At 48.0% G+C, this 16977-nt stretch overlaps 2 protein-coding genes and 1 non-coding gene across 3 annotated transcripts; 2 read left to right on the top strand and 1 right to left on the bottom strand.

Moving 5' to 3' along the window:
* Positions 1–398: 398 nt before the first annotated feature.
* On the top strand, positions 399–523 carry LOC129213530 (small nucleolar RNA ACA64). The gene has a single exon (XR_008579463.1). It is a non-coding gene; the product is annotated as a small nucleolar RNA ACA64 (small nucleolar RNA).
* A 727-nt stretch (positions 524–1250) lies between these two features.
* TBL3 (transducin beta like 3) lies at positions 1251–12056 on the top strand. Its single transcript, XM_054843606.1, has 22 exons — positions 1251–1338; positions 1469–1520; positions 1605–1697; positions 1980–2027; positions 2327–2468; positions 2968–3052; positions 3506–3673; positions 3967–4042; positions 4484–4580; positions 5007–5203; positions 5583–5724; positions 6185–6243; positions 6780–6883; positions 7543–7693; positions 7838–8068; positions 8842–8912; positions 9579–9735; positions 10142–10200; positions 10691–10794; positions 11031–11102; positions 11509–11667; positions 11825–12056. Exons 1-22 carry the CDS (start codon positions 1298–1300, stop codon positions 11935–11937), a joined length of 2421 nt encoding a protein of 806 aa, XP_054699581.1. The 5' UTR covers positions 1251–1297; the 3' UTR covers positions 11938–12056.
* A 1544-nt stretch (positions 12057–13600) lies between these two features.
* Positions 13601–16713, bottom strand: NOXO1 (NADPH oxidase organizer 1). Its single transcript, XM_054843258.1, has 7 exons — positions 16637–16713; positions 16448–16523; positions 15781–15961; positions 15324–15517; positions 14914–15027; positions 14519–14636; positions 13601–14252 (listed from the first exon to the last, which is right to left on the bottom strand). The coding sequence occupies exons 1-7, from the start codon at positions 16709–16711 to the stop codon at positions 13601–13603; spliced, it is 1410 nt and encodes a 469-aa protein (XP_054699233.1). The 5' UTR covers positions 16712–16713.
* Between the last annotated feature and the right edge of the window lie 264 nt (positions 16714–16977).

Below are 16977 nucleotides of genomic sequence, written 5' to 3'. Positions count from 1 at the left end.
CTCGCGAGAGTACCGCCCGGCAGCGCGGGCCCCGCGTGCTGAATGTTGAATACACTGCGGCCCAGAGCGGCGCCCTCCGCTCACTTATACAGGGTGCGGGGCGGGCGGATACACTTGCGGCTGTGCGCATGCGCAAGTATATAAGGGAGCACGCACGCGCGTAGTCCTCAGTCTAAAGAGAGCCGAAGGTAGGTGGGGAGTGGTGCTGCTTGTGAGGGGGGGAGCGAGCTGTTTCCCGCATTCTGTGCTCCTTGGGCTTTTTAAAAAGTATAGTGATCTGTTGAGGTGTGTTTATGGTACTGCCTCGGCCTGGTGTCGGGTGGGGGGCAGAGAGGAGGACTTTAATAAGCGGCTCGGGGAGGTGTTTTAGGAGGTTGTGTTAGCTGTGGGCGGCAGGCGCAGTCTGAAAATCGCTTGGGGTCTCCTGTGGCCTCTGGTGAGATAACTGTGCCGACAGTATAGGGAACATTAAGCTTATTGCCCACAGCAATGTGTGGGGAGTGAAACCCATGTTCCCATAACCCCTGTACTGAGCAGGTATCGGGGACTCACAGGTACTGCTCTAATGGCCGTGTCTAAGTGCTGCCTTTCCCTCTGCCAGCAGGTGCTGAGCGCGGCCCGGGAGTGCTCGGCCTCCCTGGACAGATGTGCTGGTGGTGCGCGGCCTGGGGCTGATCTGCCCGGGCTGTGGAGCTTGGCCCTGCCTTCCCGAGCCCGAGCCGCAGCCCCGCGGTGTGTGGTGCGGTGTCCTTGTCTCACACCCCGAGTGGTTCTTGGCTGCTTGTGGAGGGGAGCCGTGCAGAGCTTAGGGGATGCTGATGCACAATGGCGGAGTATTCACAGTTGGAACGCTTTGAAATGATCGTTATGTGATTGTTATGTATTTTCATACGCAATAAAAGATGAATTACTTGAAAGCTTGTTCGTCAAGTCTCTATTTGTCGTTCATATTGTCTAAAAATCCCACTTTTACCTGTGGTTGGGGCAGGGAAGTCGCTTCCTTGGGGTGGGAAGGAAAAAGTTTTGGAGTGCTGGGCAGCAGTGTGGGCGCTGCTCTGGGCCCGGCCGCCCGCGCTGGCACGGAGGTACTGCGTGTTGCCACCTCCACTATCGCGGAAGTGCGCGGAGCTGTCGCGGCGTGGGCCACCCCCTTGCCCGCACCAAAGGTGGCGCTCGTGGCTTCCCCTCCTCAGCTCGGCTGGCTGCGTCATTGTCATGCGCCGGAAGCGGCGCCCTGCTCCCGTAGCAACAGGGAGCGCCGGAAGCGGCCAGCACGCGGAGCGCAGCGGTGTCAGACATGGAGGCGGCCGCCGCCAGCCCTGTGCGATTCAAGAGCAAGTGAGGAGCGGACGGGGCGGCGGGAGCGCCGGGGCTGGGCGCGTGTGGCGGCGCTGGCCTGCGGGAGCCACCGGGCCGCCGCAGTTTTAGTTTAACCGCCGGTCTGCGCGTGTCTCTCTTTTCCTTCCAGCTACGCTGTGTCGAGGAAAATCGAGCCTTTCTACAAAGGAGGGCGAGTCCAGGTACTGAGGCAGCGAGGGGCAGGTTTGGGAGTAGCCCGTCTCCCGGTTCTGTAAGGCTCCTGATTTCCGTTCCCTTGTCTGCAGATAAACCGGGATGGAAAGTTCATGTTTTGCCCCTGTGGGACGAAGCTGAACGTCATCGATGTAGAAACAGGAGCTCTCTACAGCCTCCAGCAGGTGAGGAGATCCAGCCTCTGCTCACTGACTGGTGATGAAACTGCTGAGGGTCTTCAAAGGCTCCAGGGGTGTTTTACTGCTGTCACGTCTGTTGTTATAAAGCTCCCAAGAGTGGGAAGTGGAGGGGAGGATGAGAATTGCTGAACACAGACAGATGTTGTTTGTGTCATCCCTAAGCACAGATGGGAGCTGCTGGCTGTGCTCAGTGTCAGAAGGGAGCTCTAGGAGCATGTCACTCCACAGGGGGTTTAACTGGTTTTTTTTTTTCTTTCATTTTTATAGGATGACGAGGAGGATATCAGTTCATTTGTTCTTAGCCCTGATGATGAGGTATGTGTTTGCTTTGTGGGTTTCTGTGCTGCTCTGTGAGGCCTCCTGACAAAGCCAGCAAACGTTGAGGGCTATTCCACCTGGACACGCCCTGTGTTTCCAGACATCTCCACAGAGTCTTCTCAGGCGCTTCCATCTCTCTCCCCTTCTGGGTTCAAGTCAGACAGAAGAATGCCAAGAGACTGAGCTTCAAGAGCGTCACAGCGACTGGCATTTCTGTGCTTTGTGTGTGGGCACCGAAAGAAATTGAAATCTAATTAGTAGTTAATCATGCTTTTCTTCACCTTGCTTTTGCATAGATCCTCGTGACAGGGAGCCGAGCCCTGTTGCTGAAGCAGTGGAACTGGCGAGAGAACAAGTGTGTTCGCACGTGGAAAGCTGTGCACATAGCGCCAGTTGCTAGCATGGCCTTTGACTCTACATCAACGTTGTTAGCCACAGGTATGGTCCTGTTTCACTGGAATGATGTTGAGTGGCCCTTCTGCTTTTGAATAATTTAGCTCAGCTGGATACAGCCTGTGGTAACGATCTCCTGAAATCAGAAGAGGTTTTACTTAATGACATCCTGACAGACAAAAAGGGATCCTTTCAATGTTCTATCTAAAATATACTTAGTAAAATGGCATTAAAAATTAGACATCTGTGAAACATGTGGCGTAGTTATCCTGGTGTAGAACAGGGACTTTTGGAGCTGGAGGAGGGCAGGCGTGACCTGTAACTTAATTGTATGTCAGGTTTGATTCTGAGCGGCCAGGTTTTGCCCAGCGCTCTGAAAATGTAAGGTGCTCTGTGAGCTTCTCTTGGTGTGGGCGGTTGATTACTGGATTCATTTTTCTTTCTGCTGCCTTTGCAAGCCGTGAAATCTTACAGTTTTTGATACATGGGGCCTCCCATGTCTCTCTCCTCTGTGGTTCATTTTTATATGCCCTTCTTTTCCCAGGAGGCTGTGACAGCACCATTAAGATCTGGGATATGATCAAACAGTACTGCACACACAACCTAAAAGGATCTTCAGGAGTTGTACAGTAAGGATGGGTCATTTTTGTCAGTCGCTGGTGTTCGTGTGATGCTTAGATACTGGGATTGATGTGAAATGTCTTGAGTCAATGGAACATAAAGGCCTTTTCTGAGCGGGTTCTGGGCTCTTCTGTTTCCTGATTTTTGAGATGTCTAGTGAAGGAGCAGGGCTTTGATTGACTTTAGCCCAGAGAGGAAAGACTTTGGTCAATAAGTTTGTTGGGATCTAAATGGAATACCTGTGCTTGCTAACTGACACACTTCAAGAATGCTTAAGACTGGCAAGGTTCTGTTGTAAATTTTCCTGGTGGGTGGCAGAGGAACAAAGTCCTACAAAGAAAGTCCTGGTATAAATTCATATCAATTGACCTGCCAAACTTTTTGTGTAGAATATATGTTTATTTAAATATTGGGCTCATGCCAGGTTCCTGTCCTGTTCAAGTGCATCTCCTTCTGTCTAGCCTTGTTGAGTTCCACCCTGATATCTCCCGCCTGCAACTCTTCTCCTCCTCAATTGACTACAAAATCCGCATCTGGGACCTGAATTCCAGCAAGTGCGTTGCTATGCTGGACGGCCACTTCAGTGCTGTCACTTCACTGGCCTTTGCAGATGGAAACACGCTCATTAGGTAAAACCTTGCAGAGGCTTCTCCGATCCCTCCCGTTCAGCCTGCCTCCTGCCAGAGACTGGGTGTCTGTAGGGCCTGGGGGGTTGTCCTGCGAGGGGAAGGACTGCTACAAGTGTTCAGTCTCTGCTTGGCTGTACAGCAAGTGACTGATTTTGTGTTTCTGGCAATAAAATGTGCTGTCATGTGGAAGGCTGGTTCCTTCTTCCACATAGGCCTCTTCCTGCAGTTCCAAATTTGCACTCAGAGCCTGAGTTGAATGGATTTAACATTGAAAATGCTCTTTTGACTTGCAGTTCCGGCCGTGATAAAATCTGCATGGTGTGGGACCTGAAAACCAGAGAAAGTAAACGAACCGTCCCTGTCTATGAGGTGAAGTTGCATTTCATTTATTTGTTTGAGATCCTTTGGTGTTTCTGGGTCATAGTTTGTATGATTCCTCTCCCCCTTTACATTCCTATATATTATGAAATCAGGTTTCTCTCCCTTGTACTTCTGAGGCCTTCAAACTCTCTGTGTAAAGCTGTTTATTTTCTTTTTCTCCTTGCTTGGTGTGTCATGTTTGGGCAGTTTGAGGAAATACATGCCACTGCTGCCTCCACTGCCCCAGTGCTGGAGGAGGAAGGAAGGACAGTCGTGTAAAAACCTCGTTCTCATTGTACCTGCCTGTCCTCAGTAGCTGTGTAGTGTGGGGCAGCAGCATGTGGTGTTTGCGTGTGTCTGTTGGCATTAACAGGCTGTTGCACGGCTCTGGTTGCTGAAATGGGACTCTAGTCCCTCACGCTCAGCTGGTGTTTGCCAACTGTCTTGCAGAGTGTGGAAGCTGCCATCTTGTTGCCTGAAAAGGGAGATTTCTCTCAACTGGGTGTGAAGAAACAAGGGTTGCACTTTGTCACAGCTGGCAGCAAAGGTGAGTGTCCTGGCACGTTGCTGCCCGATTTAGAAGCCCAGGAAGGACTGTACTTAAGACACTGCATGCCAGTATTCCTGGGATGTGTGTTCTTTGTGTGGCAGAAACCTTGGGCTAAGCTCTGAGGACTGGAGAACAGAGCCTTTTCCCGTGTTCCTCTGACAGTGGTGGATGAGCAGGATTGATCAGGCATGCTGTGGAGGTTTAGCTATGTATGTTTTCAAACTGTAAAAGAAGTTTGATTTGGACTGAAGGAGAAAAACTTTGTGGCCCTTCGTGCCACTGTGATTGGGCCTCTTTGCAGTCCTGCCTTAGAGCTTTGTAGCTTTTTCCAGTAGACTAGGCCAGGGTTTGGTTTATATTCTTTGGACAATCACTGTCTAAAACAGCGGCTCTGACAGATAATTGTATCATCATTTTTGTTAGGCATCCTGAAAGTGTGGGAGGTTGCCACAGCTGCTTGTGTGTATACCCAGCCTGTGCCCTTTGAGTCCAAGGAGGAGGCCAGCGAGCGCAGTCTCACCCAGTGCATGCTCGTGCCTGAGAGAAATGAGATTGTCACAGTGTCTGTGGAACACAACATTGTTTTCTATGATGCTCAAACTCTTCAGCTCAGGAAGCAGGTAACAACCCTCAGCCTCCCTTTTCCTCTTCCTTTATCTGTACTCGAGGATCAGCTCTGCTTCTGGTGAAAGCATTGTCCAGGGGTGCCCTCCTCTCCTGCCTGTTCTTGAACTGTTCCTTGGGTACAAGCCAGAAAGCCAGGTTCATGAGTGGGGTTGTTTAGAGGAATATTGCACAGGTACAAACATAGGGAAAGGAAAGCAGAACAGCCCTAGCCAGAAATCCCTCCCATGCTCCAGGTTATGTCTAATACAATTTTTACATGCAGCATGAGATGAAAGGTAACAGTAATGCAGCCTTAGTGAGCATGGTGCCATTCTGTACTTCTCTAACCAGCTGACTTCTCCTGTTAAACTGTTTCTGTTCTGCCATCCTCAGCTTGCAGGTTACAACGATGAGGTTCTGGATGTGAAGTTCCTTGGACCTGGTGATTCTCACATTGTTGTGGCTACCAACAGCCCTCAGCTGAAAGTGTTTGAACTGGCAACATCACACTGCCAGATCCTCTATGGCCACACAGGTGTGTGTGGTCAGCTCTGCCGTGGGTGGGAGGAAGGGAGGTGTGCAAATATTGCCTTATCCAGCTTCTCTCACAACTCTTATGTGGAGACTGGAGTCCTTGAGTTCACTCTGGAGCAGCAGCACAACAGGTTTTGGAGTTGTGTGGAGAAAATGTATATTCTGCTGTCCTGAATTTGCAAAGAGTAGTTTTGTTTTTCCAGGTCTGTCAGTTGAGTCCCTTTCACTAGCAGGGATATCAATTTAAATTGGTATGTGAGTGTGAGCTCTGAATGCAGTTTTGTGGCTGCAAATGATGACTTGCGCCAATGCCGTAAGCAGCCAGTCACTCCGTAGTGAGCGTTGATATGCCCAAGTGTCCCAAACCTGTCCCTCAGTCAGTAAGCAGTGGATTCATTCATGCATTTCTTTTGTCCAATTTCAGTATTACTTTGCATCCAGCTGTTTTTTCTTCTGTTTAGAAACAATTCTTGCTTTGGATGTCTTCAGAAAAGGCCTGATGTTTGTCAGCTGTGCTAAGGTGTGTGTGTTTTCTTCATTTAATGAAACTTCATTTCTAGTGATCTTTATGGGAAGAGTTGTATTCCTCTTTTGGTGGTCCAGAAAGGGCTGTTGTTCAGACAGAATTCCTGTCTGCTATATCCCCCAAATATAAGGTTCTTCCACTATCCCTTTTTAATGTTGTTGCTGGGGAAATGTGATTGATTGTATTTTATTAGCCTGAAAGGAGATGTTTCATTCTTCAAGCATCTTGCTCTTGTATTAGAGTTCAAAGACGTCATTAGTGTGAAACTGATGGGGAGCTGTGCGTAAGATTTGTGTTTGGAAAAAAAGGTGCCAACTGCCCTGATACAACCAGAAATAAACCTCCACACTGGAATCCCAGGCTGCAGTCACTGTGTTTGGCTGTGTCTGCCCTCACCTGCTCTGATGAATGCAGGCAAAGGTTCAAACTTGAAAATAAGTGAATAGTCAGGCTCACAGATGTGGTGAACGCATGGGGAACTGATCATTTGTCTGAAAAGCACAGTGGTTTTCTGTCCTCTCCCATTACAGGACAAAAGCATTCGAGTCTGGCGGATGAACAAAAATGGAAGAGTGATTTGTGTTGCCCAAGGATTGGGTCATGCGCATGGAGTAGGAGCTGTTTCTTGCTCAAGGTAATAAAAATTGGACAAGGGGTTACTTTTGCAAGCATGAGTCATGGCTGCTTTGCTGATCCTCAGGATGAATGTTTTGGTGGATGCCTGCCTCGCTTTCTCGTTCTTGGTCCCAGCTTGTCATGGTGTTCTGAGTTTGAAGGAAGGATGATTCTTTTTGAATGCGCATCTGTCTATCCATAACTTGTGAAGTTTGCATTTCTTTGTCAGTCTAATTCCTGTTTGCCTTAAAGAGCAGCAGCTGGATAAGTTGCCAGATAAAGCTTGAGTGATCTGGAGAGGAGGGTTGGGGAGTGAAGCTAATATGTCTGTGAAGGTGCTTGCTTGAATAGCATGTCTGTTTTATCAGCTCTTCGCCTTTCTTTGTGCTGCCTAGCAGTGTGGACTCCCAGCTCGCCTGTTCAAGAGCTGCAGTATACCTTTGTTTGTAAATGAAGAGAGCTAGCACTGCTCTTCCTAGTGTCTGAATTGCTGGAGACTATCTCAGGCACCTAAGTAAAATGAAAGTCATCTTGAGAAAAACATTAAAGCACTCTGTTTCACATCCTGGCGGAGTGACTGAATGTATGTAGATCCCAGTAAGGGAAGAGAAGGCTTTTTTTTCTGTCCAGAAGCCGCTGTTTTGCTTCCTTACACTTGACTTTTTTTATTCCTTTCAGACTGAAGGAAAGCTTCATAGTGACCAGCAGCCAGGACTGCACAATCAAGATCTGGAATATCCCGGAATCCCTCACTTCCAAGGCAAAAGCAGCCTTGATCTCCAGTCCAGAAACCCTTCATGCAAAAGTGACTGAGAGGGGTCATGACAAGGTAAAGCTCCACTTGACATTAGAACATGCTTTTAGTACTTAAATCCTTCTCTCCTGAGATGTACCCTACATTTATTACCTGTTCAACAGCAAAAGCAAAGACATAAACTGCTTTGCACTCTCTGTACTTGTGTGACTTCTCCAGGACATAAACAGTGTGACGGTTTCTCCGAATGACAAGCTCATTGCCACAGGCTCACAGGATCGGCTGGCCAAGCTGTGGTCCTGTTCTGATTGCTCTTTGCTGGGTGTCTTCACCGGACATAAGCGTGGAATCTGGTGCGTGCAGTTCTCTCCAGTGGATCAGATCTTGGCCACCTCTTCAGCAGATGGGACCCTGAAGCTCTGGGGTCTTCGGGACTTCAGCTGTCTGAAGGTAAGGAGAACTCGGACTGCTCTTTGCATGTTACGGGGATTGATTAAGGCTGCTTTAGGAAAGTATGTGTGTGTTAGTGCAGCTGAAATATAGCAACGTGGCCATGCTGAAGGAAGAGTTATCTGGGTCTAGCCTTGTTCTCCAGGGTCTTGGATGTGTGAGCTGCATGCAAAGCACCAGGGCAAGAGCACCTGCCTAGTGCTCAGGTGATCTTTCTGTTCTAGCTAACCGATGAGCAGCATGGTTGGTCATAGGGGAAAAGCACTTTTAAGCTATTGAAAGGAAGCTGGCTTTGCCTGACAGCTGTGGCCATGAAGGAAAAACACAAGAGTTTAAATTTCAGATTTGCTCTTCACAGAAAAGCTATCTTTCCAGTGCAGTAGTGTCTCACTGAGCCGATGAGAAGGCAATTGCTGCTCTGTGCCACATTCTCCCCAGCAGTGTTGCCTCACTGAGTGGGTGCTTCACGTGGTGGCAGGGGAATCAACCTTTCGGGAGATAGCCTATGCAGTTGGCCTCACTGTTCAGACCATTTGCAATTTGACCTTGGGCAACAAGTTGAAGCAAGCAGGTTGTTTGAAAAAATGGTGTGGGGACAAGTCATTTCCTATAGCCCTTTCAACCTACAGGAAGAGAAAATCCCGAGGATAGAGGCTGCTTTTTGGAACTTACCTGTTGGTCTGTGGGAGTATATATTATCTCCTTGAAAAAGGACTCTCTTGAAAGGCCTGGGAACAACTCTAATACTTTTGAGCTTCCTTTCTGTTTTCCAGACCTTTGAAGGTCATGATGCCTCTGTACTGAAGATAATTTTTGTAAGCCGAGGAACACAGCTGCTCAGCAGGTAAGTGCCTACACCAGCAGTCAAGAGGAAGATCCCAAAACTAAGAAGCAAAATCTCTTAGCTGGTATCAGCAGCAAGAGGGAAGAGCTGTGCAATGGATTTCATTTTGGAAAGACTGATAGGAAGATTCTGTGTTTATGCCAAGCTTTCTGCAGAGGCTAATTTAACTTCCTCTTCTTCAGTTACACTGTGGATTCTAGTTAGCTGCTGTGACATTGCTCTGACATATGTTATCGTTAGGCAGAGCTAGGGATCCACCTCATCCTACTGCGTTTGGGTGAGGGCAAAGCAGCCAGAGCTAAACAGTTCTTGATATCTCAAAGGGTTGGTCCGCCAGCTAGTAGCAGGAAAGGATGCAGTTTGTCTCCTGAACTGCCATTCCTTACTTTCTGTAAGGCTGAGGTGTATCAGACTGGAAGTACCACCAGAGCATGTGAGGAAACGTAGGTAGTAGGGTTTCCCAAGAAGGAATTGCCAGAAAGGGTGATAGTAGTACTGGGAACTACTGGTTTGGAATTCTTAAGCCTTCTGGACATTTTTGGTTAATTCTGCTCCTGTTGGAAAGACATTGGAATGGGATGGGTTTATCTGATATTTGAGGTGGGGCAGAGTGAGAATGGATCTATCCAGTGATTCTTTTTGTTGTGTTTCTGTCTCTTCCAAAAGCGGTTCTGATGGTCTCTTAAAACTCTGGACAATTAAAACAAATGAGTGTGTGAAAACATTAGATGGTCACGAAGATAAAATCTGGGGTCTTCACTCTAACAAGCAAGATGATATGGTTGTGACAGCATCCAGTGACTCCTGCATCACACTGTGGAAGGTATGGTACGGGGTTTTTCTGAATTTCCTCCCTGGGTTAGTAATGAGAACGCAGTTGGAGAGCTGAGGACCTCAGTGGCTTATTCCTCACTATTCCACCGTGACATGTGCTCTCCTCGTTTTCTGCACTTTGAAATTGGGTCAGTAAGGCGTATCATGGGGTTTGGGGTGGGGTTTTTTTGGCTGTACTGTATTTCCCTAGTTGATATAAAAGGAACAGCAAGCAGATGGGCTGTAGCAGCCTGCCCAGTGCTGGTGTTCTAGGGTGGTTTGGAGGCAAGTTGTGAGTTGCTGGATTTAACATTTAAATTACTTGATCTTGCTGCAGAAACTGGTCTCCTCATCATTTGAAATAAAAGCTCACCTCTATTAAAGCAAGACTTGACAAATTTATATTTTTTTTATAGGATGTCACTGAAACTGAAGAGAAAGAGGCGCAAGCTAAACAGGAGGAGCAGATTATGAAGTAAGTTGATCATGTGCAATAATGAGCTGCAAAAGGCAAGTTCTGTCCAGTGAAACTGTCCACACCTAGAGCCATCCAGCTCCATCTAATCTGAATATTACATCATTTAGCTATTTAGAGACTGTCAAGGCACAGTAGTCTCTTCTTTGTAGTTTCTTTAGTTCCTGCAAAGCCTCACTATAATACCGTAAGCCTGACAATTGATTAGTTTCGTGTTTATGCACTGCTAAGATAAGCAAATCAAATCACTGAAACCTACTTTCACTTTCTCCTGCTTCAGCCAGCACCAAATAGTTCAGGGAGCCCTTGAGTGTGCCAGGGTAATTATCTGCACAATGAGGGCGCTGAGGCATTCACTGGCAAGCAGTATTAACTTCTTGGCATTAAACCTCTGCATGCTATTATTGCCAAATCTGCTACTTTCTCTATAGAATTTTGTCCCACCAACCAAATATTTGCCTCACTCTCTTGACCCTGATTTGTTTTCCAGAGAGCAAGAGCTTTCTAACCTGCTTCATGAGAAAAGATACCTCAAAGCTTTAGGGTTGGCAATCTCTCTGGATCGTCCACACACAGTGTTGATGGTGGTCAAAGGTGAGTCCATGTTGTACTCTGAAGGCATTTTTCTGCCCTCTCTCCTGTCCAGAACATCTCTTCCAGGGTGACAAAGATTACAAGGTCTAATTGTCTGAAAGCATCGGTTCTCCCTTTCTCTTATGACTCCCGTTTTCCTAAGTGAAATCCCCCAATAACAAATGGTCTCCCTGCTCTCAGCCCATGGGTCCCTGGGCTGGACTCTTGCATGGACTTTTCATTTCTCTTTTCTGCAGCCATCCTCAAGGAAACCGATGGGAGAAAGCACTTGGAAGAGAACATTGTTCAGCTCCGGAAGGATCAGAAAGGTTTGTTGCAAGGTGGTTTAAGTGCTAAAACCATTCAGGTTAGGGGCTTGTTTTCTCAACTGAAATCAAAGGGAGGATTGCCCCTAGACTCAGCGTTTATCACTGAGCTCCCACCACCCTCAAGCAGGACTGCTGCCCAGGGCCAGCTTCTTCCTTACGGTGCAACTCGTGCTGCACACCAGCAGCTGCTCTGAGATCGTGTGAGCGGCTTTGCCTGGCCTTATTACCCCTGTGACAGCTCAAGAAATGGTTCTGTGCATAATTGTTCTGCCCTCCGGGCTCATCAGTCACAGTGTGTGGGAGCTGAACCGCTCTGTAAGACAGAAGAGGTGCTTTCTAACCTGGCACCTCCTGTGTGCCAGCACCCAAGGCGCAGCCAGTGTGTACAGATTTCCTTCCTCCCTAGAGGCGGTGTTAACGTTCTTGGTGACGTGGAATACGAACTCTCGAAACTGCCACGAAGCCCAAGCTGTCATTGAAACCCTCCTGAAGCACGAAGCACCGGACAGCCTCCTGCAGTACTCAGGCATTAAATCTGCTGTGGAGTCCCTGCTGCCTTACACTGGTGAGTCGTGCTGCAGGGACGGGCTATGAGCCTGAGGTCTCCTCCTGCGTTGTGAATATTCCCTGTTTGCCTTTGTCTGAAGAGAAGAGAGATTTTTGCACCCCATTCTGGTGAGCTTTCTCTCCTGTGATGCTAACCATTGCGTTTCTCTTTGCAGAGCGCCATTTCCAGAGACTGAGCCGATTGCTACAGGCCTCCATGTTCATTGATTTCATGTGGCAAAACATGAGGCTGGCTGATGCGTCCCTGCAGGAAGACATGACTTTGTGACCCTCCTCCCACCAGTTGCTCTTTCAGGAGGGGAGAGTCTGAACCGCTTTCCCACCAGGTACGGCAACTGGACTATTCCTGTATTTTGTAATAAATTGTTAAAGTTTGAATTTCTAAAACAAGTGCAGCATTCAGTCTCCTTGGGGCTTAATGAGAGGAAGGGGTCATTTCTTTGGCCAAGCTGTGGTTTCCCTTTGTATTTTCACACCCTGAATTTTCAGGCCCAGACACTTAAACAGCACTTAGTTTGGAGAAAAGGCAGAACCTGGCTCTGAACAAGCAGTGGGTCATTATTAGGTATTTAAAGCTTTATGGAGTTGAGAGAACCTACTGGCAATGTCATATTGTATCCCAAAGCCCAGCTAGGCAGTGTGTATTGGTCAGTGTTGTGACATGGAATATTTTTTTTGCTTGGGCAAAATGCAGGCTGGGCCAAGGCAGCTGTCTCACCTGTGCCCACCCCAAATGTTAGCACCTGGGAGGGAGGTAAGGGCAATTTTAAGTATAAAAACCAAGCAGTCTTCATAGATATTTTTGTGTATTTTATTTGAGATAAAAATGTATAAAAATTAGAACAACATAAACACCTCACAAATTGGTTAAATTGCTTGTTTCAAACAAAATTAACAGATACCTGGGAGAATAACTAAAATTAAAGGTAGCAATCTATATAAAAGTCTTAAGTTTTCCTATAACTATTTTGCTAACTCAATTCTAGCAAATGAGTTTAGGATGAGAATTGCTGTGAGTTTCAGTAGCTGTCAGACCCCCTTGAAAGAGGAATGTTTTGTTCATAAAAATGGGCTCTGGCCCCCTTACCCAGTTGGGAAACAAGCTGTACTACAACCATTTTTGTTTCTGTGCCTGCACAGACATCACTGTAAGGAACGGTCAGAGATGAGGTTTCTAGCCAACAGGTATTTTTATTCTCACAGCCATTCAGCAGATCCACCCAATTCATATATTTGGCCAGTTATCCACTACTCAAGTTAATCTAACCTTTATAAAAGAGTACAATAAAAACCCCCAAAACCCCAAACACCAAAAATCAAAGAGTTTAAAAAAAAAAAAAAATAGGGGGTTCAGAAAAATGGCATTCACATGGCTATGTCATCCCATCCCTACCCCATACCAGTAGTTATAGCTCTGGATTTCATGGGTGACTCTGTCACTTACTCTGGGTTTCACTCTGCTGTTCCCCAGGGTGGCTGCAGCACTCTGCCAGCTGGCCTCGTCTGGGGAATAATGCAAGAACGATTGTGAAATTTTCACATACTACAATGCAGGATAAATACCTGCCTGAGGGAGAAGTAACTGAATCTGAAGTGACCTCTAACTTACATGGGAGCTGCCATATCTGCAGCTGCCATGACTCCCCTGACAAGTTAAACCACTAAACCCTCTCCTGCTATCTCCAGTAAAGCCACTCCAGGCTCCCCAGCCTCCCTGCGCAAGCTGCAGCACCAATCGGCGTTACCCTTGGAAGCAACGTTTGCATGCGTGTTCCGTCGGGATCTGACTGTGTCCTTGGAAAGCCACAAGTCCCAAGCCCTGATGCTCCCCACGCCACTGCCCATGGCTCCTGTGGGACTTCAGTGAGGAGGGTGCCTGGCTCTCAGTGGTGGTGCTGGCCCGGGGCTGGGTCCATGCCCCCCCGGGGGCACTAGTGCATGCTGGGGAGAGGGAGCAGAGTCTTGAGGGCTGGCCGGGAGGCAGACTGCTGCACGGCTCGCTTCGTGACGGTGCTGCACTTCTGGAGGATCTCATGGGCTGAAGGGCGCACGGGCACCTTGGGGACGCAAGTGGCCATGTCTGGGTCAGTGAGGGAGGGAGTTAGGTCAGCTGCAGATTCCACAAAGCCAGAATCGTTCCTGTCCTTGTGGGTGAGGTGTGGAGACTTGCTGCTCTGTGTGGCCAAGGCATGCCGCAGGGGAGGGCTCCTGGCCTGCTTGACTTCGGGCAGAGATCTTGACAAGTCAGGCTTCCAGCTCAGCCGGCCATCGCGCTCGCTGCTGCTCCCCGAGCTGAGGGACGAGCTGTCTGACTCCAGGTCTGAGGTGGAGCTGGCTCTGGGCAGAGACCTTGATCTGCTTCTCAGAGAGCTCACATCCTCTTCAGTCCGGTCAAGGGAAGAGTGAGCATGCGCCCTGTGCTGTCCCGCAGCCTCGCCCCTGGGCTGGGGAGCCGTCAGGGAGGAGTAGAGGTTCGGGGTGGAGATATTGAGCCCGCAGCTCATGATGGTCTGGAGCTTGTGGTGAGGATTCTTGTAGGGCCGGAGGCACATGGAGGGCATGTAGCCGGTGCGGCCGTTGTACCTGAGGGGGGAAGGATGAAAGGCAACACTGAAGAGAGCCCTTCCAGCTCAAACCCAGGCGGAGGGAGCAGAGCACTCGGGAAGCAGGTGAGGACTCAGCCCAATGCTGTACATGGGGCATGAGGAAGGGGAAAACTGTCCCTAGCCAAGGGCAGTCAACCTGGGGAGAGCTCCTCTACCCCCTGCTTGGGGAGGAGCAGGCAAGAAGCACCTGCAGCAGGTAAGCAGCTCCATCGGGGAACAAGAGTTTCCAAGAAGCCTCCTTACCGGATCAGCCACCAGCCGTCGTCAGACTTCCTGACCACCTCCACCACGACGCCATTGTTCAGTGAGAGCTCGTCTGCCTCCTGAGACTCATAGGCTCGCACAACAAAGTACAGGCTACCTGCAGAGAGAAGGGGGAGGTTGGTTTTGCCTTGCGGAGAAAATGTCTCCATCCCTGTGACAGAGCAGCTCAGCAGCCCTGTGGAGCAAGCAAGAGCTGCAGGGCATGTGTCCCTGTGACTGATTTGCTCAGAGACCCACAGCTGGTGGCAGAGCTGACCAGAAGTGTCAGAGATCCAGGCAGGCACTCCAAGCAATGGTTAAAGTGGTGGGGCTTTTGCAGAACTTGTTTTTTGAAGGAGGACTGTGGTGTCCCAGGGAGCCAGAAGCAGACTTACCCTCCTCGTTTGAGCTCAAGGCATTCTGGATGTCCTTGTGAACGTCAGTCTCTTCCAGGTACGAGGCTGGGAACCAGGCTATCTGCTTGTCTGCGTTTTCCACTAGCCACCATCCTGAAGCAAACGGGAAAAAAAAAAGGTTTTTAACAGCCTGCAAGTCAACAGATGACCACAATCCCTGGGTAGGGGCTGCTCTGCCACAAGACAGGAGGGACATTCTGCAGAGCAGCTCAGTGCCTGGCCGATGCCTTGCTGACTTTTTGTTCTTTCCTCCCATGTAAATCCAGGTACGCACACCTCATGTACCAACATCCACCTGCACCTGTGATGCCACCGACTTGGCATGTGCCAGGCTATGAATCAATCTACACCATCCATCCCTGAAACTGAAGAATCCCTATCACACATACCAGTCATGTCTTTGATTAAGACCTCAATAATTTCCTCCTTAGTGACTTTGAAAGTCTTGTTCTTCGTGTCTTTGGTTTCAAAGGTTTCTATGCATCTGTAGCTCTGGGATGCCTGGGGGTGTGTAATGGAGGAGAGCTGCTGCTGCGGCTGGCTTTTCTTTTCCCCTCCGATTTCTGATGGCATTATCACAACACTGAAAAGTAAAGTTTAATATTGTTTACTAAAAACTTACATGGAAGGTTGAGTTTAGTATTATTTTTGGTAAAATCATCTGTGCAGTAGGCTAAGAAAAGCTTAGGCATCAGCAACAACATAAATATGCATTAAAGCATTCAGTAGAACTTCCCTGCTCTGCTGCCCTGGCATGTAACTGTTGTTTCTCTTCTACCCCTATTCTCTAACACTTCTGTTTCATGAAGACACGTACAAATAAAAAATACAAATATGATTTCATACCTCTTTTCAGGAAAGGAGGGATCTAGGTCTTGGGTCTGTGCCTTGAAAAACTGAACCACGTCTTCACCCTGGGAGATTTTAGCATCCGTTTTCAGCAGCTCCTGGGAGTAAGTTTCCAGCAGTTTCAGTATCTCCAGGCACCTGTTCAGCTTCCCACTCTTCCTCTGCTTCACATTTGCATCTTTAAAATAACAAGAGTAAAGTTGGTGTAAGACAACAAGGGATCTGCATGCCTTGAGAGCAGGTGTCTTTTGCCTGAACGTGGGGTGCTCTCACCTACCACCCTTCTCCGCACAAGCCTAAACTCTTAAGAATCCAAGACAGCAGCTGCCTGTGCCTCCCTATTGTTTTTAATAGTGCCTGATGTAATTTTTTTAATATCTTAAATTAATCTTTGTACACATGTAAATGTTGCACGGAGCTCTGGGCCAATATTTAAAGTATAATATTAATTTACCAAGTGCAATTATCTATAAGAAAAATATTTCTGGGTGATTTTAAGTCCATAATAGACCTAAGCACATTGATGTAACCCAGCAGTACAATGCCATGAGCAGGAGTGAGCTGCTCCAGAGGAAGGTCAGATTTGGAGTCTATGTCATCAGTTACGACTGTCCTTGACAGCTCCATCCTGTTTGTTGGTCCATCAGAGATTTGTTCTCCTTACCTTTAAACCTGGGTATTGTCCGGTCAGATTTCCTAAGTGAGCCACTCTCGATAGGGAATTTTCTCTTCAGCTCTCTCTAAAAGCAAGGAGGAGCAGAGAATAGTGGTGCTTCGCAGCCCCGACATGCCGTTGGACTCCTTCCCCCCTCCCCAGGGCAGGAACCCTATTTTCAGGGAACTATTCACTTACATGGAATCTCTTAAAGTCTTCAAATGTCCGGTAGATGAGAATGTTGTTCTGATCTGACCAAGACACAAACATCATGTAGTTCTGGAAAAATAAAAGGGAAAAGTGCATTTTTAAATTACAATGTTCGATGTTGGATGCTTTCAAGCAATCGGCATTTGCCAGGACCTGTGGTTTAGTTCTGGTTTCAGGCTGCAAGATTGTCACATTAAAAAATTAAATTAAACATTAAACCTACAAAAATATTTCCTTAATTTTAGGGCCCCAAATGGGTAATCATTGTTAAAAGCAGAAGAAATTTATGACACTGTGAACAGAAAGAGAGCAGCATCCAAGATAACCAT

The sequence above is a fragment of the Grus americana genome, chromosome 15, assembly GCF_028858705.1.
Source record: "Grus americana isolate bGruAme1 chromosome 15, bGruAme1.mat, whole genome shotgun sequence".
Classification (NCBI taxonomy): Eukaryota; Metazoa; Chordata; class Aves; order Gruiformes; family Gruidae; genus Grus; species Grus americana.
The sequence above is the reverse complement of the archived record's forward strand: the minus strand, read 5'-3'. Positions and strand labels throughout refer to the sequence as shown.